At 37.3% G+C, this 21,800-nt stretch overlaps 1 protein-coding gene across 4 annotated transcripts in view; it reads left to right on the top strand.

The window, feature by feature from the left end:
• Positions 1–1,095: 1,095 nt before the first annotated feature.
• The window catches only part of BCLAF1 (BCL2-associated transcription factor 1), a 31,554-nt gene continuing 10,849 nt past the window's right edge, over positions 1,096–21,800 (top strand). The window contains exons 1-10 of one of the 4 annotated variants that reach the window (XR_001004038.1): positions 1,096–1,249; positions 8,206–8,310; positions 10,997–11,110; positions 12,081–12,992; positions 14,360–15,025; positions 15,164–15,333; positions 17,651–17,756; positions 18,761–18,845; positions 21,184–21,359; positions 21,493–21,655. Coding sequence is in view for 3 of the 4 variants with exons in the window: in XM_011962099.1 (XP_011817489.1) it covers positions 11,007–11,110; positions 12,081–12,992; positions 14,360–15,025; positions 15,164–15,333; positions 17,651–17,756; positions 18,761–18,845; positions 21,184–21,359 (2,219 nt within the window). In the remaining variant the exon portion in view is untranslated. The remainder of the gene's footprint in view (positions 1,250–8,205; positions 8,311–10,996; positions 11,111–12,080; positions 12,993–14,359; positions 15,026–15,163; positions 15,334–17,650; positions 17,757–18,760; positions 18,846–21,183; positions 21,360–21,492; positions 21,656–21,800) is intronic. The other 3 variants (XM_011962099.1, XM_011962101.1, XM_011962100.1) reach the window with 3 other exon arrangements.

A 21,800-nucleotide genomic window follows, 5' to 3' on the forward strand; every position in this document is an offset into this window, starting at 1 on the left:
CCTACGATTCACTCCATGAAAATGTTGTCGTTTTTCTAGCTGAGCTGGTAAATTGGACTGTGAAGAATGCCCTAAGCACAGTGGTAAATTCACAACCAGGGCCCAATACTAGATTCGATTCATTCACTGACACTCTGGTTGCTAATTACAAGTCTGAAATCCATCAAGGTAGTTAACATCCCTAAACATCAAAGTAATAGCGGTTTTAGGCCCTAAGAAAGTGCAGCCCGGAGAAGTATTAATGGACAATGTGCTAAGGCTGTTATTTAAATTCTATTCAAATCAAATGTGGCTTGCCTATTTTCAATCTGACTTATAATTTTGGCCAACCAAGCTACGTTGGGCTGTGTTCCTCGGCTGCCACAAATCATCGTCACAGGCTGAAAGCTCAACTGCTTCGTGCTCTTTATTTTTTTATGCCTATGCCAACGTTGCCGATGTGGTAAAGCCGTCACCACGCCGTCAGGAGGGCGGCCTCCTCTGGCGCGAGCAGCCTAAGAGGCTTCCGGCTGCTGCGGCGTGAGCTCCGATTTGATCAGACGCCACTCAGGAAAGGGATTTAGATAGTGGCTATTTTTCAACTAAGTGCGTCTGCCGCATTTAATAGCAAAGCAAAAGCCACGCTTTCTAATCTCCAGTTAGGCGTCCAAGAGGAAGAAAAGTGGCCCTTGCTGGCTGAGGGAGCAGCGTGTCTGCAATCACAGCCGCGTTTCGCCTCCTGGTCTTTTCCTCAGTGTGGGATTGTTTTTGTTTTTTGCCTGGTCTAAGCTGGCCCCACAGAAAGAACAGACCAGACAAGCTTACTGAGGTAAAAAGTAGGGGCGGCGGTGAGGTCTAGAGGGTCTCCTCGGAACTAGGCAGAGACGCCAGCGAAAATCCCCTTACGGCCAAGCTAACTCAGGCCTAGGAAAATACCCAACCCACTCTACCGCCTCTCCGGCCAAAGCTGTCGCTACGGACCGGAGGGCGGGGCTGCCACACCTTCGCGCGAGACCAGCCACGCGACTTCCCAGAAGGCCTCAGGCAACATCTTAATAGCAGCCGGGAAGCCGGACCAGAGCGGAAGGGTGGGCGGGGCTTGCCCGCATATTTAGGGGCACCCGAGGCCACGCCCCAGATCGGAAGTGACGGAGACGAACTAGCGCGTCGAAGGTACCTCTATGGTTTTCCTCGCGTTCTTGAGTCGGGAAATGGCCGCTGTGTGGTTGCAACGGAGATAAATCCCCGGAACCGCGATTCGGCGTGTCAGGTAGGCCTCGCGCTGTATTCAAGTTACTCAAGAGGCAGTGAAGACCGAGGACAGGCCATATTTTTGACTCTTCTGTGGGTGGTGACGGGTTGGCGGCAAAAGGAGAACGAAGGAGACGTTGCGCCGTTATTTATGCGTTTTTTCGTCAGCTTCTTTCAGGTTTTGGAGGCACTACGGGCCGAAAAGGCCGGGCGGGGGCGCTGAGCAGTGCTAACGGCGCGCGCGCTCGTGTTTGCGAACCTGGCTCGAGACCCGGGGCCCGCGCGGCCTTCCGTGCGCGTGCGCATATATTCCTCTTCCACCCTTCCCCCATTTCTTCAGCCCGTATCTCTGCGCGCGCCCGACTGAGCCTTCCGCGCACGCGCGCTCGTCGCTTTCTTTCTACCCCGCCTACGGCGCCGACGGCCGCCGGAGGTGCAACTTGTGTCCGCCTCTCATTGGCTGGGACTGCCTGCCACCTTTCTTCCTGGCCTTTGGGGTTTTGAGAAAAATAACTGTGACCCGCAGCAAAGTGCGTTGAGTAAGTCTACCCCTTTTCTCGTGGTCTTTAAAATTCCTCCCTGGCTTCAGACTACCCGTCAGTTGATGCCTCATTTTTGTGATGCTACTAGGTTTTAGGGCTCTGTTCCGCCCCTGGCTGCTGACCCTAGTTCTCTGGAGTTAATTTCAGTACCCGCTGCAACCCGCTGTTTTGAAGCTAGCGCGCGCTGTTGACTTGTGGTGGTTGCCTAGTTACGTTTCCCTAGCGAGGGGATTGGGTCTTAGCTGGTGGTTCTGAGCCTGGCCCTGCCCCATCCGGCTGAAAGTGCGGTTCTTCACGAGTACTAGCAAAGCCGAGTCTTTTCAGCAAGTGATTCAGCCCATTTAGTCGTGTCAGAAAAGTTGCAGCCACAGTTGGTAGACAGCTGGTGTGAGAAATGGGTGGGAGTGGCGAATTGGACTTTGCCTTCATTTTAAATTCATGAGTTGGCTTTTAAGATTCGCTTTTAAAATTTATTTCTTCAGAATCAAGCTGAAGTACCAGCAGCTACTTTGCTACCTCAGACTTTTTGAAAAAGCATTTTAGAATTGGAAAAAAATTAAGACAAGTTGAAAGCAAGTGTGGCTAACACTGATGAAAAAGATGAGCAACTTCAGACTTGTACCTCATTGCAACAGCGTCTTTCAAATTTTTTGGTATTACAAAGCAAAACAAAATGTATTGTTCCTCGTGTGAATTCTCATTTCAGTTCGACTCTAGTTGAAATGGTTAGGATACTGTTTAGACAGTAAATAACCTTTACGTAGGAAAAACTGCTACAAGGTTTGTGCATTTTTGATCATAACCAATTCAGAATAAATAATTTGATGGGAGGGAAAGGGAAAAAGTGACTCCTCGGTGGGAGTTGAGGCTGCTCTGTGCTATGCTCGTCCCCCTGCACTCCAGCGGGGGCAACAGAGTGAGACCTTGTTACTTAAAAAGGTAGCTCATGGTAAACAACCTTGGAGCATCTTCTCTTAGTGATATCATACTTTAACCATTACATTGTGGTGAACACTGAAATATCTTCTTTAATTCAGGTAATTAAAATGGTGGCAAAGGAAACTGTTTAGCCAGAGCCCTTCTTGACTTTGAAGAACAGTGGTATTGTAAGACTTGGTGACAGACCTGTAGGTCTGATAGGCCCACTGGTAGGCTCTGCTCAGGTCTGGTTGATTTATTTATTTATTTTTGAGACGGAGTGTCGCTCTGTCGCCCAGGCAGGAGTGCAGTGGCCCAATCTCGGCTCATTGCAACCTCCCGTCTCCGGGTTCAAGCGATTTTCATGCCTCAGCCACCTGAGTAGCTGGAACTGCAGGCGCCCGCCACCACACCCGGCTAATTTTTGTATTTTTGGTAGAGATGGGGTTTCACAATATTGGTGTCGAACTCCTGACCTCAGGTAATCCACTCGCCTGGCCCACCCAAAGTGCTGGGATTACAGGGGTGAGCCCCTGTCCCCGTCCTCGGTTGAATTTATTAAACTTTTGTGGGCAGCAAGCTGTACAAGGTTAACTATGTGATGAGAAGACTTAGAAATGGAGAAAGTTTTACCAGTTCTATGTAGGGCTTGGGTTGGGAGTTTCCGGAAACTACGTTGGAAATCAGTAGTAGTTGCACACTAGCTGACTTCAGCTGTGTAATTTACAGTGATTTGTTATTTAGCAAATAAGTAGAAGAGGGAATTAAGAAGCTAAAATCTCTGGGTACTTGTTGGATATGAATTTGTTAAGTGTTTACACTCAGGTAATAAGTGTTACCTCAGTCATAGCATTTAATATCTTCTGACTGTCCCTAAGGCTGAAAACCAACCAGTATATTAACACGAAGATAATACTAGCCTGTATTTGTGTAGTATTTTAGAGTTTTCAAACACATTAATTTTATTTATTTATTTGTTTGAGACAGAGACTCGCTTTGTAGCTCAGGCTAGAGTGCAGTGGCGCCATCTCGGCTCACTGCAACCTCCGCTTCCCTGGTTCAAGCGATTCTCGTGTCTTAGCCTCCCAAGTAGCTGGGACTACAGGCGCCTGCTTGCCACCATGTCCCGCTAATTTTTTTCTTTTTCTTTTTCTTTCTTTTTTTTTTTTTTTGAGACACAGTCTTGCTCTGTCACCCAGGCTGGTGTGCAGTGGCGTGATCTTGGCTCACTGCAACCTCTGCCTCCCAGGTTCGAGTGATTCTCATGCCTCAGCCTCCCCAGTAGCTGGGATTACATGGGATTACAGGTGCACACCACAAAGGCCGGCTAGTTTTTCTGTTTTTGAGATGGTGTCTTGCTCTGTCTTCCAGGCTGGAGTGCAGTGGCATGATCTTGGCTCACTGCAACTTCCACCTCCTGGGTTCAAGCGATTCTCCTGCCTCAGGCTCCAGAGTAACTGAGATTAGAGGCGCACGCTGGCACGCCCGGCTAATTTTTATATTTATAGTAGAGACAGGGTTTTGCCATGTTGGCCAGGCTGGTCTCAAACTCCTTACCTGAGGTGATCCGCCCGCCTTGGCCTCCCGAAGTGTTGGGATTACAGGCCTAAGCCACTGCACCCAGCCCAGACATTTTATTAAGCATATCTGGAAAGACTTCTAAATGATGCTGATTAATGCTGTATCAAAAGTATTAAGGTAACCTTACCTGCAAGAATCATTTTAAGTAAACATGGTTAGCTTGCAGAAAGGCTGCCTAAACAAGGTTTACCAATAATGATGGCTAATGCTAGATTGTATACCATGAGCCAAACATTAAGCTAAGCTGTTTATGTGCCTTAGTTCATTTAACCCTGTACTTGTAAGAAAGTACCATTAGTAGCCTTAAAAAAAAACAAAAACAAAAAACATGAAAAACAAAAAAACACCAACAGAATTTGAAGCTGACAGATTAAGTTAACTTGTTCAGTGTTGGTCAGTTAGTTAATGGCTGAGCCAGGATTTGAATCTAGTCTACTGGAATAATAGTCATGGGCTATATTTTTAGGATTTGAAAAGATGGAAATAGCATTACTTTGTTTATAACAATCTGGGGACCAAACTCCTTGAGTCTGCTAAAATGAAGACTAGGATCAAGTATGCTTGAAATCGTAATCTTAAAGAATTCATTTTGGGTGGCTTTGTCTTGGATATTTTGTTAAGCCCAGTTTCTTTGCTCTGATCAAATTTTCTCTTTTTTTTGAGACAGTCTCACTCTTGCCCAGGCTGGAGTGCAGTGGTGCAATTTTTGCTTACTGCAATCACCGCCTCCTGGGTTCGAGTGATTCTTCTGCCTCAGACTCTGGAGTACCTGGGACTGTAGACGTGCACCACCTCGTCTGGCTAATTTTGGTACTTTTAGTAGAGACGGAGTTTCACCATGTTGGCCAGGCTGGTCTCGAACTCGTAACCTCAGGATCTGCTTACCTCGGCCTCCCAAAGTGCTGAGATTACACGGTGAGCCACCGTGCCTGGCCTGATATAATTGTTTTCTAGCTGGTTTCTGATCACATATGTTCTAGCTGGTCATTATGTATTATTTCATGAAAGATAGGCTCTGTTAAGATATTTAAGAACCTTATTTTTAAAAATAAAACCTGTTTTATTTTATCCTGTGTTCCTCATTGGTTAGTGTATCAATTGGCTAAAGATACATACTGCAATTTATTCCTTATGTCTTTATACAAGTGGGAATCTATTAAATGATCTTGGTTGTAATAAAGGGAAGATTAGTTTGGCATTTTTAATTCTGTATTTGGGTTTTGGCCACCTCAGGCACCTTTTAGGGTATTGAAGAGAGAGCACTGGAGTTGGAGTCAGGAGATTTCAGTCAAATTTTGGATTAACCATTTACAGCCCGACTATGGGCGCAAAAAACGGCAAACATATCTTTTGTTTTCTCCCCCAAACTTGTCCTCCTCCGAGATGTTTAAATCTAAAACCTAGAATTTAAGGGCACTAGTGATTTTTCATTTTTCCTCACTCTCTGTACTTCACACCCCTAACAATCCATTAACAAGTCATTTTGACAAACCACATCTTGAATTTGCCTCTTTTTTCATTGCTGTTTATTTTTTATATAGAAGCCATCTTAAAATGAAATCAGATGAGTCAAGCAAACCCTGTAAGGGTTTCTCAACCAAGTAAAATCCTGACCCCTTTTGATGATCTACTAGATGCTATTTGATCTGGTCCATTCCTCCTCCTGCTGCCTTATTTCATACACTCAACTACTTGATCACATTGCCTTCTTATTGGTGTTTCTGTCCTGAATTTGCTAAGTTTGTGTCCTCTGCCTAGTATGCTTTTCCCTCTGTGGATCTTTTCTGTGTTCCCTGTCCTTAGACCCAAATGTTACCTCCTTAAAGAGGGCCCAAGGATCCACCTAAGTAGTGCCCCTGCCCTCCTCCTCTGCATGTCAACTTGTACTTTTTCCCCCGTCTCCAATGTGGCACTTGCCACTATTTGATTTTTTTCTTGTTTTCTGTCTTCCTCTCTCTGAAAACTTCAAGAGAGTAGGGAACTTCAAGTCCTCCTTAAAATGTATTCCCAGCATTAGAGTAGTAGTGTCTGGCATGTAAGGCACCTATTTCAAGTTATTTGGAAAGTTTAGAGTTCTCTGTATTTGAAAGATGGGATTAATACGTAGCTCATGAGATTATCAGGATCAAATATGAGATTATTTTATTTAAGTCACCTAGCACGGTTCTTTGCACATGGTTGATATTTAGATGTTTAATTTGCTATGATTTGTTGCTGATATCTGTTCCTGATTTGGTTTTTGGAAGGCAGGGACCACTTACATAGACATATTTCCTATAGTAACTAGTATTGTGCTTTGTATGTAGGCTTTCATTTTTTAAAAATTAGCTGAACTAATCAGCTTTGATACTGATTTATTTATTGTATCACATTTTGTGTATTATTTGAGTTATTGGTGTGGATACTTGAATATATTTATAGATTGTGAACAGGAATGTATATCCACTGGTCTAACAGCCTATGTTCCCTCTTCTGTCAGTTTTTTATATCTAGTGTTTATTTTCTTTGAACTTCAAAATATCATGACTTGAAGTAAAGAGATCTGGCAGTTGAGTCTTCTCTGGATATATATAGAAATTAGCCTTTTGAAATTGTTTAGGGAAATGTTAGCTAAAATGAGCCTTGTATCACTTCTAGGAGTGAATCAGTAGTAATGACTTTCCAGGTCAGAATACAGTTTTTTAACAGTACTCCAGTTTAAAATACTGCCATTTTTTTCCTCTGGCCACTTGGGGTTTTGATATTTTAAAAACTAAACTTATATGTCCTTTAGAAATCCTTTTGTTTTATACCCAGCCTTACTTGGCTTTTTGACTTTACTACTTTTTTAGTAAGTTTCCCATAATAGGTTCCGATTCCTTCTTCCTAGCCTGAAGTTCAAATCTCTCCCCAGTTGGAGAGCCATGGATATTTTAGGAGACACTATTCTTGATTCACCAGTTAAATGTTAACATTTCTTCTTTGTATTTTCAGTCTCATTTTATTTTTAAAATTGGATCTTGGTAAGAGTTACAGATTTCCATTTAAACTTGTTCATGAATTCTTTTGAGTGCTGGCGTATATTAATCTTGTATTCCTTAGTTGCTGTTCCCCTAGTGCTTTAGACTATCCTTTGCACATACTTGATGTGAATATACGCAGAGTTAAACTTTTCAGTATTGGTAACTTGAATATTTTGTGCAAAGTGTATTTACAGAGTAATGATATTTTAGGAAGAATATTTACTTTCAATAGATAAAAGTTTCATTGCTGACTGTTCTTTTATTTGAATATACATGTATCAAGATGCTTTTAGGCACAGAATTTGAAGTTACTATGATGGCTGTTAATGTGGATTTTAAAATCGTTTCACATGAAACTAAATTGTGTGAAAGGAAGTACCAAAGAGAATAAGTAGCAAAACATTAAACTCATATTTTAGATGTTATAAAGTAGAGCATTATGAAAATTATAGATTACATTTTTTTTTTTTGAGATGGAGTCTTGCTGTGTTCCCAAGGTTAAAGTGCTAGTCCCAGGTGTGATCACAGCACATTGCAGTGTCAAACTCCTTCTGCCTTGGCTTCCCAAGTAGCTGGGACTACAGGCTTGTGCTGCCTTGCCCCTGTAGCAAGATGGCATTATGTTAGCTACCTTGGAATTTTCTGATGAAAGGACAACATATCATGTTTCCTAAAGCTCAAATTGCTACAATTAGAATTCAAGTAGTTAAAAAGATGCTGTCAGTTTCGTAACACACTACTGCATTGTGGTTTACAAAAAAGTTGAGTTTTAGGCTTTTATGCTTAAAAGTTTCCTATTTCCTGAATTAGTTTTTCCTTCCCTGAAATTGTAAGTGCATTTATTAGAGTTTATTGCAGTGCCCATATATGCATTGTAAATAATGGTTATTTAATTTGACATAAATCAAAATAATTTTTTTTGTCTTCGCTAGGAATTTGAATTTAGAGTTTAATCTCTCAGAGCATTCTCTCCAGGAGGAATATTTACAGTATCTGAAAGACTTCACTTGACTTCTTGATCCTGCTTAAAAGCCAAGGTAAAGAGCATTCATTTTTCACATTCAAAAGTGAAAACCTTTTGACTTTTTTGAGGAAATGTCGCTACTGAATTGATGATTCAGTTTTTTGTTTATTTTGGTGACTTGTATGAAGTAAGTCAGATATTAAGTTAGTTTTAGGGAAAAGGTTCTTCTTCCAGGTTGTGTTCCTGCTTTTTCTATTTCTATAAACACATCTACTAAAAGACTCAGGACATACAAGATAAACTCTGCTACTTAACCCATTTTCCCTAATGTAAACAAGAGGAGATTCATAACTTGTTTCTACTGTAGTGTTTAGGTAATTCAAATTGGTTGCTTCTTATGTGCTAAGTGTATTAAGTGAATTAAGTTTATCAACTCATTAAGTCCTCTACAAGTCTACGAAGTAGGCACTGTTATTTTCTTCATTCTACAGTTGAGGAACAGGCTCAAAGAGCTTAAGGAATTTGAATTCATGTACTTTAAATGCAGAGACCATGTTCTTAGCATTTAAGTGTCCTAAGTGTATTTTTGCAGTAGAGCAGAAGATATCCATTTCTTTTAGACTGCTATTTGATAGGCATGCTTTCTTTCCATTAGTTTTTCAAGTTTCAGGTGTAGCTATTAAAAAGCAAAGCAAAACACAAACCTTTAAAAATAAACTTGCTGCTTTAAAAAATATCCAGGTTCTGGGGAATGCATTCATTTGATAGTTACTTATTAAATACCTGTTGTGCTTATGTGCCACAAGCCCAACTACATCCTGTTGACTGGAAAAGCCTGCAGAATTCATGAAACCTTAACAGAAATTACCATCCAAAAAGCCTCAAGAGCCAGAAACAGAGATTCTGGAGATACAGCACAACACAGCATCTCTAGCTCTTAGTAAACTCATAGTGTTTTATTTACGGATTAATACAGTGGAAAAGAATGTTGCCTTATTGCTGGACTGGATCTCCAAAATTGTTTCCAGCTCTGGTTTCTTCTTACAGTGTGTCTGATTATCTCAGAGTGGGATAAAAATAAATATCTTAAAGTAAATTTGATCACAATGAATGTAAATTACATATTTATGTTCTTTTAAAATGTTTGGGAGGACAGAATTTTGAAATCAGATAGCACTAGAATGTCGCAGTTCCCAGTGGCCAAGATTCCTTCCTTTGCAGGCTGTAAATTTGGTTTTTGCCAATTTCATGTTGTCGTCAAAACTACAGTTGCTGAACCAAATTTGTGTTCTATGAGGTATCAGATCTTTCTGCGTTAATGCTAAATTTCTTTCTTCTGTGTTGTGGAATTCTTATTCTGCCTTTTTGAACCCTGAACCTATGTTTTATTTCTGTCTTTATGTATTTCTTGCTCCCTTGGGATTCAGAAGAAGAGTGAAAGAAGACAAAGGTGGTAGTCTATTAGAGGATAGTTATGTTCTGTTTTGAAATCAGCATTTATCTCAAACATCTCGAATTTGTTATTTATATTGTTTGATGAGGAACTATCCAGGTATTACCATTACCTCTTCTATAACTGAACTCATCTTAGTACTTCCAAATAGTATTTTATTAAACTCAACAAAGTCTAGGTAGGTAAAATAAGTGCCTTCAAAAATATTTGGTTGTAAGAGATACTATTTAAGTATTATGGGAATTGCAAGCTGTTTGAAGTTTAATAAGTTGATTTTTATTGAAATGAATACTTTTTGAGTATGTTAGTATAAATTTGAAAATAGTTCTATGCAGCAAAAACAAGCTTGAGAGGCTAAGATATCTCAATTATTGAAAAGTTGAAAATGTGACATTTGGGATGTACATGCAGTGATTTGCTATATATGTATATTTTTTCAATTTTGTGAAGAGTAGATCTTATAAATCAATTAGTTCTGACAGTTACTGATTTCTGTACCCATTGAGGTCTAATTATAGCATTGGATACCATGTAGTGTTTAGAAAAGTTAAACTACTGGTGCCCAAGTTTTTTTTCTTATAGTTCTAATAAATCTTTCTTGAAGTAATCCCTCCAATTCTTTATCTTTTATTCTTCTTATATCTTCTTAACAGAAAGCTTCAGGGTAAACTAGTCATTGTCACAAAAGTCCACTTTATTCTGGAGTCATGAGTACTGAGAGCAGACCCACGGCTCCAGCTGTTCAGAAACTTAGTGTCCTGTATACTATATAGTACCACTCCAGACAGTATTGTGTATATGGAGTGGTCAGCTCAGTCTCATTTTCAAGGCCGTAAAGCACTATGATAACAGCCTAGTAGGTTTATTTTTTGTTAGTATTGTGACACTTTATTTTATTTCAGTTGCCTTATCTGTAATACCTTTATTTATTTATTTATCTTTCTTACAGGAGAGGTAGGCATTTGTATTGGGCATGGAATAACACATAACATGCTGCTGCAGTCTGATCTCATTGGTCTTTCCGGCTTCTGCAGCTGCTGCCTTTTTGGATTGAGGCACATAAGTGGGGCAGTCCATAAAAATCTTCAGTTGTGTCTTTAATCTACAGTATCTATCATGCAGGTGAAAATAGTTTTAGTCAGGGATAATTGACTTGTCTTCTGAATACTGATTTGAAAATGATGGTGAATAATAATAGCCTTTGAGAAACTTTTGTAAAAATCAAATTTTATCTGAAAATAAATAACGGAAAATTTAAAAAATCATATTGTAATTTTAACCTTTTTTTTCCCTATCATTTGATTAGGAGAAAAGAAATGGGTCGCTCCAATTCTAGATCACATTCTTCAAGGTCAAAGTCTAGATCACAGTCTAGTTCTCGATCAAGATCAAGATCTCATTCTAGAAAGAAGCGATACAGGTGATTTAATGTGCTTTAAATTTTTAAAATAATGATATCAGTTATTATTTGTTGAATGTGTATCTTAAACACAGTGCTAAACCCCAAAATGTATTTTATTCTCAAAGAACCCTGTGAAATGGATCTGTTGTTACCCTTATTGTAAGCGAGAAATTGAGAATGTCCAACTAACAAGCTCTAGTAAATGGCAGAGCTTGGATTGAAATCCAGTTAGTCTGACTCCAGGTCTCAAATTTTACTGTATAATATATGGTAGGTTTCTTTGTATTTGTCCACAATGTTAAGAGATGAATTGGGTAATGCAAGAACTTGACAGTGAAAAATCTGTGCGTATTGTTTTATAGTTTCTCATTTCCGACTTTGATTCTTTGAATTCTAACAAAATAATTTTTTTTGTTAAAAAATTAACAACTCTGGTTATTTTTCTTTAAATAGTAATACATACTTAGCATAGAAAACAGAAACCAGAAATTGAAAGTACAAATGACCATAATCCCATTAAGAATTAATAGTAGTTGATGATTATTCTTTTTCCCCCCCAGGCTTAACTTTATTTTATGTATATATTTAATTAATAATATCTCACTGATACAGTTTTGTGTAATCTTTTCCCCATTTAACTGTATATTATGTCATCCCATTAAATATTCTTTTACAATTATCAGTTTAAGTGCTTGCCTAGATGTACTACAATTTGCTAATATGTCCTAATGTGTGTGATATATATATAACACATGCAAGTGTGTGTGTGTGTGTTTTGTGCCTTCATTTTTAAGGTCTTTATTCTCTCAGTATTTACCTTAGTGAGGCTTTTTGATTAGAAATCATAAACTTTTGTACAGATGAGGTTTTTTAAAAAAGTCTATTTTTACCTTTACCGTTTATTTACATGTTATATTCAATCAGAGTATTTAGAATGGTAGGATGGAATGCTTTATTTTTCTTGCATTGATATTTATTTCATTTTTAGTTCTAGGTCTCGTTCCAGAACATATTCAAGGTCTCGTAGTAGAGATCGTATGTATTCTAGAGATTATCGTCGTGATTACAGAAATAATAGAGGAATGAGACGACCTTACGGGTACAGAGGAAGGGGTAGAGGGTATTATCAAGGAGGAGGAGGTAGATATCATCGAGGTGGTTATAGACCTGTCTGGAATAGAAGGCACTCTAGGAGTCCTAGACGAGGTCGTTCACGTTCCAGGAGTCCAAAAAGAAGATCCATTTCTTCTCAAAGATCCAGAAGCAGATCTCGCCGGTCATATAGATCTTCTAGGTCTCCAAGATCATCCTCTTCTCGTTCTTCATCCCCATATAGCAAATCTCCTGTTTCTAAAAGACGAGGGTCTCAGGAAAAACAAACCAAAAAAGCTGAAGGGGAACCCCAAGAAGAGAGTCCGTTGAAAAGTAAATCACAGGAGGAACCGAAAGATACATTTGAACATGACCCATCTGAATCTATCGATGAATTTAATAAGTCATCAGCCACATCTGGTGATATTTGGCCTGGCCTTTCAGCTTATGATAATAGTCCTAGATCACCCCATAGTCCTTCGCCTATTGCTACACCACCTAGTCAGAGTTCATCTTGCTCTGATGCTCCCATGCTCAGTACAGTTCACTCTGCAAAAAATACTCCTTCTCAGCATTCACATTCCATTCAGCATAGTCCTGAAAGGTCTGGGTCTGGTTCTGTTGGAAATGGATCTAGTCGATACAGTCCCTCTCAGAATAGTCCAATTCATCACATCCCTTCACGAAGAAGTCCTGCAAAGACAATCGCACCACAGAATGCTCCAAGAGATGAGTCTAGGGGCCGTTCCTCATTTTATCCTGATGGTGGAGATCAGGAAACTGCAAAGACTGGGAAGTTCTTAAAAAGGTAAAAACTAAAATACAGAATCTACAGTATAATACTATTTTTGTTCTTTGAATTCTATTTGGAATTAAAAGACGTAAATTTGTGATACATATTTAACTAGCAGTTTTTACTCTTGACTTCCTTCATTTTAAGATAATTCCAAATTGTTTTTACCTTTATCTGGTGAACTTTGGAAGCTAAGTGTTTTAATAAAAATTAATTTATCCAGCTACTCAGGAGGCTGAGGCGGGAGGATCTCTTGAGCCCAGGAGTTCAAGGCTTTGGTGAGCTATGATTGTGCCTACTGCACTCCAGCCTGGGCAACAGAGCAAGACCCTGTCTCTTTAAAAAAAAAAAAAAAAAAAAACACTGATTTCTGTTTCTCCTCTTAATTTTACCATTTTCGGTCCAGAATTAAAAATACAGATGAGGAGAAGTTGAGTAGCTTAGAGCATAACTAAATGATATATGTTAATAACTGTAGATCTTATAGAAATTTAGTTTATTAAAGCATTGGAGGCTTATTTTGTTCTTTTCATTATTAGAATGTGACCTACATAAATAATGCAGCAATATTGCATGTTCTTAGGTGGCATAAACAGTCTGGCTGTTAATATTTAATGATTTCAGCCTGACTATACAAAAGGTAATGGTATTTCTCACTGACTAATGACATCTGAAACAGATACATTGTTTAAATTCTGATCTCAAGTGTTGCTGAAAGTTGCTAACAATGAAAATTGGTTGCTTCATGTATTGTGATTTGACTTAAAAGTGAGAAAATAGAGGAAACATGCTGTTTGTGGAATAGCACTGCACAACCTAGAATTTGTGATTGAACTGATCGTTAGTTTCTATGAAACAGTGCCAGAAATCATTATTTTTCTAGAGCAAGTATATATGAACTGTTTTGTGATGCTCATAAAGAGTATTACTGGAATGGTATTTAAATCGATTTGTGTGAACTCTTGTTTATATTAATAGATAAGTAAGTGAAACAGTCTGAATTTTGGGGGGTAATTATCAAGAGAATTCTAACATAATGTGTATTATCCTTAGTGGTTCTTAGCTTCAAAAATTAAATTCAGGCAATCTCTAGAAGTTCGTGATAGTGCAGAATTGTGGATTGTGACTAAATAGGACAGGTTTTTGGTTGGCTTTACTTTTTAAACTTCAGAAGTCAAATGTAAATTTATTTTAAAAGTTAGTACATAAGTTCTATATGGATGCTTTCAATGATTTTTAAAAGTGGGAACTGAAAAAGCACTTTTCAATAGGGTTTTTTCTCTCTTGCTGGTCCTGAGGGATTGGGCAACACATTTAAATATGGAAGCGATCTACAATGAATGCAATCCAGAGTTACTATCCTCTTCTTTGCTTATTCGCAGGTTCACAGATGAAGAGTCTAGAGTATTCCTGCTTGATAGGGGTAATACCAGGGATAAAGAGGCTTCAAAAGAGAAAGGATCAGAGAAAGGGAGGGCAGAGGGAGAATGGGAAGATCAGGAAGCTCTAGATTACTTCAGTGATAAAGAGTCTGGAAAACAAAAGTTTAATGATTCAGAAGGGGATGACACAGAGGAGACAGAGGATTATAGACAGTTCAGGAAGTCAGTCCTCGCAGATCAGGGTAAAAGTTTTACTACTGCATCTCACCGGAATACTGAGGAGGAAGGACTCAAGTACAAGTCCAAAGTTTCACTGAAAGGCAATAGAGAAAGTGATGGATTTAGAGAAGAAAAAAATTATAAACTTAAAGAGACTGGATATGTAGTGGAAAGGCCTAGCACTACAAAAGATAAGCACAAAGAAGAAGACAAAAATTCTGAAAGAATAACAGTAAAGAAAGAAACTCAGTCACCTGAGCAGGTAAAGTCTGAAAAGCTCAAAGACCTCTTTGATTACAGTCCCCCTCTACACAAGAATCTGGATGCACGAGAAAAATCTACCTTCAGAGAGGAAAGCCCACTTAGGATCAAAATGATAGCGAGTGATTCTCATCGTCCTGAAGTCAAACTCAAAATGGCACCTGTTCCTCTTGATGATTCTAACAGGTAATTCCATATTGATCCCCAGTAAATAATCTGTGGGTAGTTAATATTCCAGTTAATTATCTTAAACTTTCTGAACATACCTTTTTTTATTTAAACCAATGGTATATTTTGTGTGTGTGTGTTATCAATATGTTCCAGACCTGCTTCCTTGACTAAAGACAGGCTGCTTGCTAGTACACTTGTCCATTCTGTCAAGAAGGAGCAAGAGTTCCGATCCATCTTTGACCACATTAAGTTGCCACAGGCCAGCAAAAGCACTTCAGAGTCATTTATTCAACACATTGTGTCCTTGGTTCATCATGTTAAAGGTATGCTTAGTATGTTTAGTATTGTGAATTAAATTTATCTTGCATGCAAATAAAAAAATGAGTAATTATGCTTAATGATTCATGTACCCCAGGGCTAGCAAATATACATCAATGCTATTAAAACTTGGAAAAGTAGTTTCATGGAAGAGTCCCTAGTCTTGATAGCATTGAAACTTAGGAAGATAGTTAATAAAAAGTGATTGAAATGCTGGAGAAACCATACCCTAAAAATCTGTATCATGGTAGAACATGATGTAGATTTGTTGAATGCTAAAAGTGTTTTTTAAGTATGTCATTGTAGTGTATTTGAAGTGCAGAAGGCTTACAGATAGTCTTTCATTGCATGCCTATGGCTTGTGATAGTAAATGTTCGCATAGATTTATAACAGTCAGACAGGATTATTGAATATTATTTTTACTAAGAATTTCTTTTCAACTTTTAAAGAAATCTGAAGTGGAAAAACTTTCTTTTTTGCGCTTAATTTTTAGTATATAAACTTAAAATGATAAAATGAAAATTTATCAGGATTTTTAGAGGAAAAACGTTCAGGAAATTTAGAAGAATATTATATAAATACTGACTACATGAATAGTCACTAATTAGGATAATGATGACACTTTAGGTCCTAAAGATAAGGGTGTTTATTTCAACTAAAGTAATGATTTTTTTTTTTTTTTTAATTTTTACCAGTATGTAATTATAGTTGCAAAGTTACTAGTGATTTTCAAAGATTTTTAGGTATCTGTTTTGGGTTAGGTTAAGTTTTGTTTTTGTGTTTAAAAAGCAACTTACTATGAGACATGTTCTTTCCCAGGAACTTCAAAGACTGTTGTCCTTTAAAATTAATCCCCTCCTAGCTTTTAAAAAATTTGTCTTTTGACATGAGAACAGCTCACTGTAATAGATGAAACTTGGCTCTAGCAGTTCTTTATGCAGTTGATAGAACAGTGAACAGTTAAATGAATTTCTTTTGGGCTGTAATTATTTAAACACGGTAACAAGACAGTTTTGCTATTTGACTCTAAGTAGGTTTGTGAACCAGTTTATGACCATATTACTGTGGTACATAAAATATGAAACATTCTTTTTTTAAATTTTTTAATCTTTTTTGGCCTGTCTCCACATTTTACAATTTATTGCTGAATTTTGAGATCAGGTTTTGATAAATTTTTTCCTTTTTCTTTTTTCTTTTTTTTTTTTAAAAAAAACTGTAGTGATGTTTCATAATTGGTATTGTGCAACCGATCTGAACAGCTCTTACTTTATATAGAGCTGAAAATGCCCAGTGATGTTTTCTTTTTCATTGTAACTAGGTCCTGGAATATGTTTTGAAATGGCAAAATCCATGTTTCAAAGTAAAATAGCTGTTGAAAGATACAGGCAAAGTTGAATCTTCTGTCTTCCTGGCAAAAATGGCATAAAAACTGAGTTGCTAGCTCAAATTCCTGGGTTTCATGGAATTATGATTGAGGCACTACCCTTGTAGTGGCCGTTTCAAGTTTTAATGATTGGTTATGAGACATGTGCTGGATATTGGGCGGTAAGTTGACACAGATGTATGTTGACCTGTTAAGCAGATAGCTTGCTTCATAATGTGACATTTCATAGCTCATGACTTTATACGTCTTTCTATTTTACATTTACAACATATCTTTAACTGGTTTTTAAAATAATCAGTATTGATATTACTAGTTTGAAAATTGTTTAAAGAGAGACAAAACAGCAATATCAAATGTGCTGTTGGGTTTGCCAAGATGCCAGATTTTTGGATAATTATTGAATGTTAATTGATTTAAAAATATTTTTCCAATTTCAATGATAGTATTCAGTGTTTTTATAAATCCATTTTTGTTGATATGGCAGCGTAGTCACTGATGAAATTTAATAGTTTACTCAAACTGGCTTTCTGGTTAACTCCATATTTTCCTGTTAATTTTTGTTTTCTGCAAATGATTACTTGAAGTAGTAACATCATTGGTTCATATTGGCAAGGTATTAGAACATCCATAGATTGTGTTCCTTTTTATTCTGAGGAAGTAGTGTATTAATGAAGTAGAATTAGAGACTCTTGATTTAATCTATTAATTGTTCTTGGATTAGATGTAGCATTGACAGGGACCTGTGAGCAACTTTCGAAGCACTTTCCTGTTGAGGTACAAGAAATTGAAAGGGTAGGAGTTCCTTGTAACACTTAATTCTCTTTTGCTAGGTTTCTTGAGTATTTTTATTTTCTCCTGCTACATGCCCTTCTGTCACAAACAAATCTCTCTTAAAGTAAAGTTAACTAATTGGACAGTATTTCTTCTAAATCAACAGAGCAATACTTCAAGTCAGCTGCAGTGACCCTAAACGAGCGGTTCACTTCGTATCAGAAAGCCACTGAAGAACATAGTACTCGGCAAAAGAGCCCTGAAATACACAGGTATGTATCCTGCTGAATTGACATATAAAAACGTTGTTTTGGTAGGAAGACTCTGTTAAAACAAGATTGTATTGGAAGTTTGCTTTTGTCATTGATACAGATTTGGTTTTATTCCTCATTTATACTTTAAATATATTTCTAAGTCTTGAAAATTCTGTAATTCTCAATTTTCAGCTTAGTTGAAACTGGTTGTTAGAACTTGAAATATTAACTCTTACTTCTCTGCAGTATGGAATTAAATAGTTATCAGTTAGTCTGGTTTTTGGGAGGGGCAGTGAAGGCCTAGAGTAACCTTTGAATTTCTAGTAAGTTTGTGAAATAAAAAATGTTCCATGAGAGAGAGAGAACAAAAGCATGAGCACTGAAGTCAGATAGTTGTGTTGAAATCCTGGCTGTATCTCTTCGTTGCATTGTGATGAACAGCTTAATCCCTGGGCATCAGTGTTTTCATATACGAAATGTGGATAATCATGCCCATTTTGCAGGGTGGCAGTGACAGTGATACTGGCTCTGAAGTATCTGACTTGGTACTTCGTACACAGTTGGTGTGGTTTTGGTGATGGCTGCTAAAGAAGCACTGGGTAGTTGCAACCGATACTGACTTAAAAAGGGAAAGGCGCAGAATAAAACCAAGGGGGCACTGGGTATCTAAAAATATTGAAGGCAGGAACAAATAATCCTATTCCTGTGTGTTTGTTGATGTTTAAAATGATACCCAGTTTAATCAAGACACATTTTTTCTATTTTTGATCAATAAAATAAGTTGGATGTTTTAAAGGCCAGACTTCTATATAAAAATATCTGATTGGAGCATTTTAATTCATTCTTCGTGGATATTTTTTCTTAATTGTGTATTAGTAACTTAATAGTCTTGGTGTGCTAAATTAGTTGATTGGGAGAGAAATAACTGTCGTAGGAAAATGGATAATCGTGTGGATGGTGTGGATGTTTTCGAACCAAAAAGTTAGTAATATGACTAAAAATATACTTTGTTTCACATTAAGGAGAATTGACATCTCACCAAGTACCTTGAGGAAGCATACCCGTTTAGCAGGGGAAGAGAGAGTTTTTAAAGAAGAAAATCAGAAGGTATGTTTTTGAATGTAATTTTTTTCATGTTAAGTTTAGCTTAGTTAATGATACTGTACCAAATATAGTTTCTCAAGGTAAAATGTCTATAGATATCTTCTACTTTTAATTCATAACTACATCATGGTAGTATACATACTGTTCCTTCCCGGAAGAAATTGAGCTGACACTATACTATCTTAAATTTAAACCAAGAGTATTTTTTCAAATGCTAATGAAAGGAAAAAAAAATAGTCCTAAGAAAAGCGTAAAGAATCAGTGGGTAGACAAAGGAAAATTATAAAATCAAAGATAAAAATTAGAATTTTGAGATGAGGTTCATTAGCCAGAGTAAATATTTCTCGATTTGTGTGTCTAAATTTAATATCTCTAGGTTCTTCACAGATAACAAGAAGTAATCCCCATGCTACTGGGCACTTTTGATGTGGATTAAGAAATAAGCATTCTAAGAACTGATTTACAAATGAACGTTTGGAACAAAGACTGTTATCACTCTTGGAATATTTGGGGAATGGGGGAATGTCTTTTAAACATGAGAAAGGAGCCTATGAAAGACATTGAGGGGTCTTGGTGAGAATGGAATTCAGTGGTTAAGGGGTCTCCAATACACTCTGACAATTCAAAATGACCTTTGCCAGGTAGACTATATCAGGCCATAAAATGTCTAGTAGTAGAAATGTGGGGAAAGATAGGGAACAATTGTTTTGAAGAGATTAGGAGACTTGGAAGTACTGCTTGATTCCATTTCTGGCTGTCACTAAGTACTATCTACATGATAATTGGAAAATAACGTCTTGAACCTTGCTTTTCTAATTAGAAAAACGGGAATGCTTCTGTTTTGCAGAGTTGTTGAGTAATTGGGTTATTTTGAAAACAGGCACATTTGTTACTAGAAGCTATTATGGACAGTGGTAGTGTACAAGTTTAATAGGGCATGCTATTAGTAGATGTGGGGAATCTAGAGCTTACAAATAAGGTGTTTTGTTTGTTTTGTTTTGTATGGGGCGTATTGATCTTGAAAGAACAGATTCTGAGAAGTGAATACTTTTTTTTGTTTTTAACTTAAATAACACCTTGGGTTCAAAGTTGTTAATTTAGTTTTCCCAACAGTTTAGTCTGTCCTCATGCTCTGACAGTGAGTATATTCTCTCCTCATTACTTAGACCAGATTTTGATCCAGAGGAGAAAAAGTAGAGATAACTGATGAATAGATAAGATGCCATTGGTTTTTATCTTCCTGTCTGGATGAATAACATGTTAATATGTAATTATGTATATATAGTTTGTAGTTTACAAAGTGGTTTCACTTATATTATCTTGTTACTTGTGGACTTGGTAATACCTAGGTGAATAGGAAGGTTTTTTTGCTCTTGATTAGATATTTTTCTTTGTGACTCTGGGAGCAAATAGGTGAGTAGTTGATACCATTTGGAGATCTGTACTTTCAGTTTTATGAATGCTTATGAATATTATAGTCAGACTTCCCAGAGTAAATACTACTTACTGTTGAATACTAGCAAGGATGTCCACATTGCTTAGCATCTTACTGATGTATAATTTCTCTTCATTCCTAGATGCCTCTTTCCATCTTCCTAAATTATATAGTATTTGAAAAAGCAATGGAACAAGAAGGAGGTGAATTGTGACCCAGTTAAACTAATGTCCGTTGCAATACCTGAATTGAGAAAGGGCAGTATATGGCCCAAGATACTGAGTACAGGATTGCGAATATCTCTTTCTGGCTTTGTTTCTACCCTTGTTCAACCTCAATTGATTTCATTAATCATATTTTACGTGCATGTTAGAAATTATAGAATTCTTTTGAAGTTTTTTTTTAATTGGGTTGGTCAGATTATTTGGGAAGAGCTTGATCATAATGAGGCTTAAGTAATAAGAACCATTATGTTAGGATCTCTCTTTTTTAGGTAGAAGGCTACATCACAACTACAGATTATAACATCTGTCATTATTCAACTATTGAAAACAGCATTTGGAAGGATGAGGGATAATAGGATGTGCTGAGTGGAAAAAATACTTGTATCATTTACTGTACAAAAATTTATTATAGATTGTTTTGGATAAAAACCTGCAAAATTCTCAAGATACTTAGCTTTTAATAATTTCCCCAGTTCCACTGACTTTGTATACCCAGATGTTTAGTAAAAATAATCAAGTACTTTTTAACAAAAACTAAGTGATAGTATCTTATATGATTCATTATTTTCTGATACTAAAATGCCAGTTTAGAAGCTGGCATAAAACTTAACTCTATAATATGTGTATATATATTTTTTCAATTTCTCCCCTGAAATCTGTATTTTACGTCTGTCTTTTATAGGGAGATAAAAAATTAAGGTGTGACTCTGCTGACCTTCGGCATGACATTGATCGCCGTAGAAAAGAAAGAAGTAAAGAACGGGGAGATTCCAAGGGCTCCAGGGAATCCAGTGGATCGAGAAAGCAGGAAAAAACTCCAAAAGATTACAAGGAATACAAATCTTACAAAGATGACAGGTAATTGTTCAAACTGACTAAGATAGGTTTTAGCTTCTAATTAGCCTTTAATAATTGTCAGCTTAATTGCTTTCAATTTTGACTGTGTAATCGAATGTTTAAATTTAAACAATTAAAATTATTTGTTTTACAGCAAAAATGTATTTGTCTTTTACACGGCTTATGGTGGATGAGGACAAAAACTTTGGAATAGCAAGCTAACACTGAAAAAAAAAATGACAAATTAATGTGTCCTATTATCCAGGCTACATCAGGAGGTTGGACTTCAATGCAGTGCATTTCTAGAAACAGTTTGTGTAAGAACTTTGGTTCGTTATGCTTGATTCCGCACTTTTTCAACTCATAACACCCAGAGTACAAGAATTTTAAACTGATATCTAGTGGTTTAACATGGGAGAGATGGGGGGGAGGAAGGACTAGAAATAGCAATGTGTATTAGTC

The sequence above is a fragment of the Colobus angolensis genome, unplaced genomic scaffold, assembly GCF_000951035.1.
Source record: "Colobus angolensis palliatus isolate OR3802 unplaced genomic scaffold, Cang.pa_1.0 Scaffold58, whole genome shotgun sequence".
Classification (NCBI taxonomy): Eukaryota; Metazoa; Chordata; class Mammalia; order Primates; family Cercopithecidae; genus Colobus; species Colobus angolensis.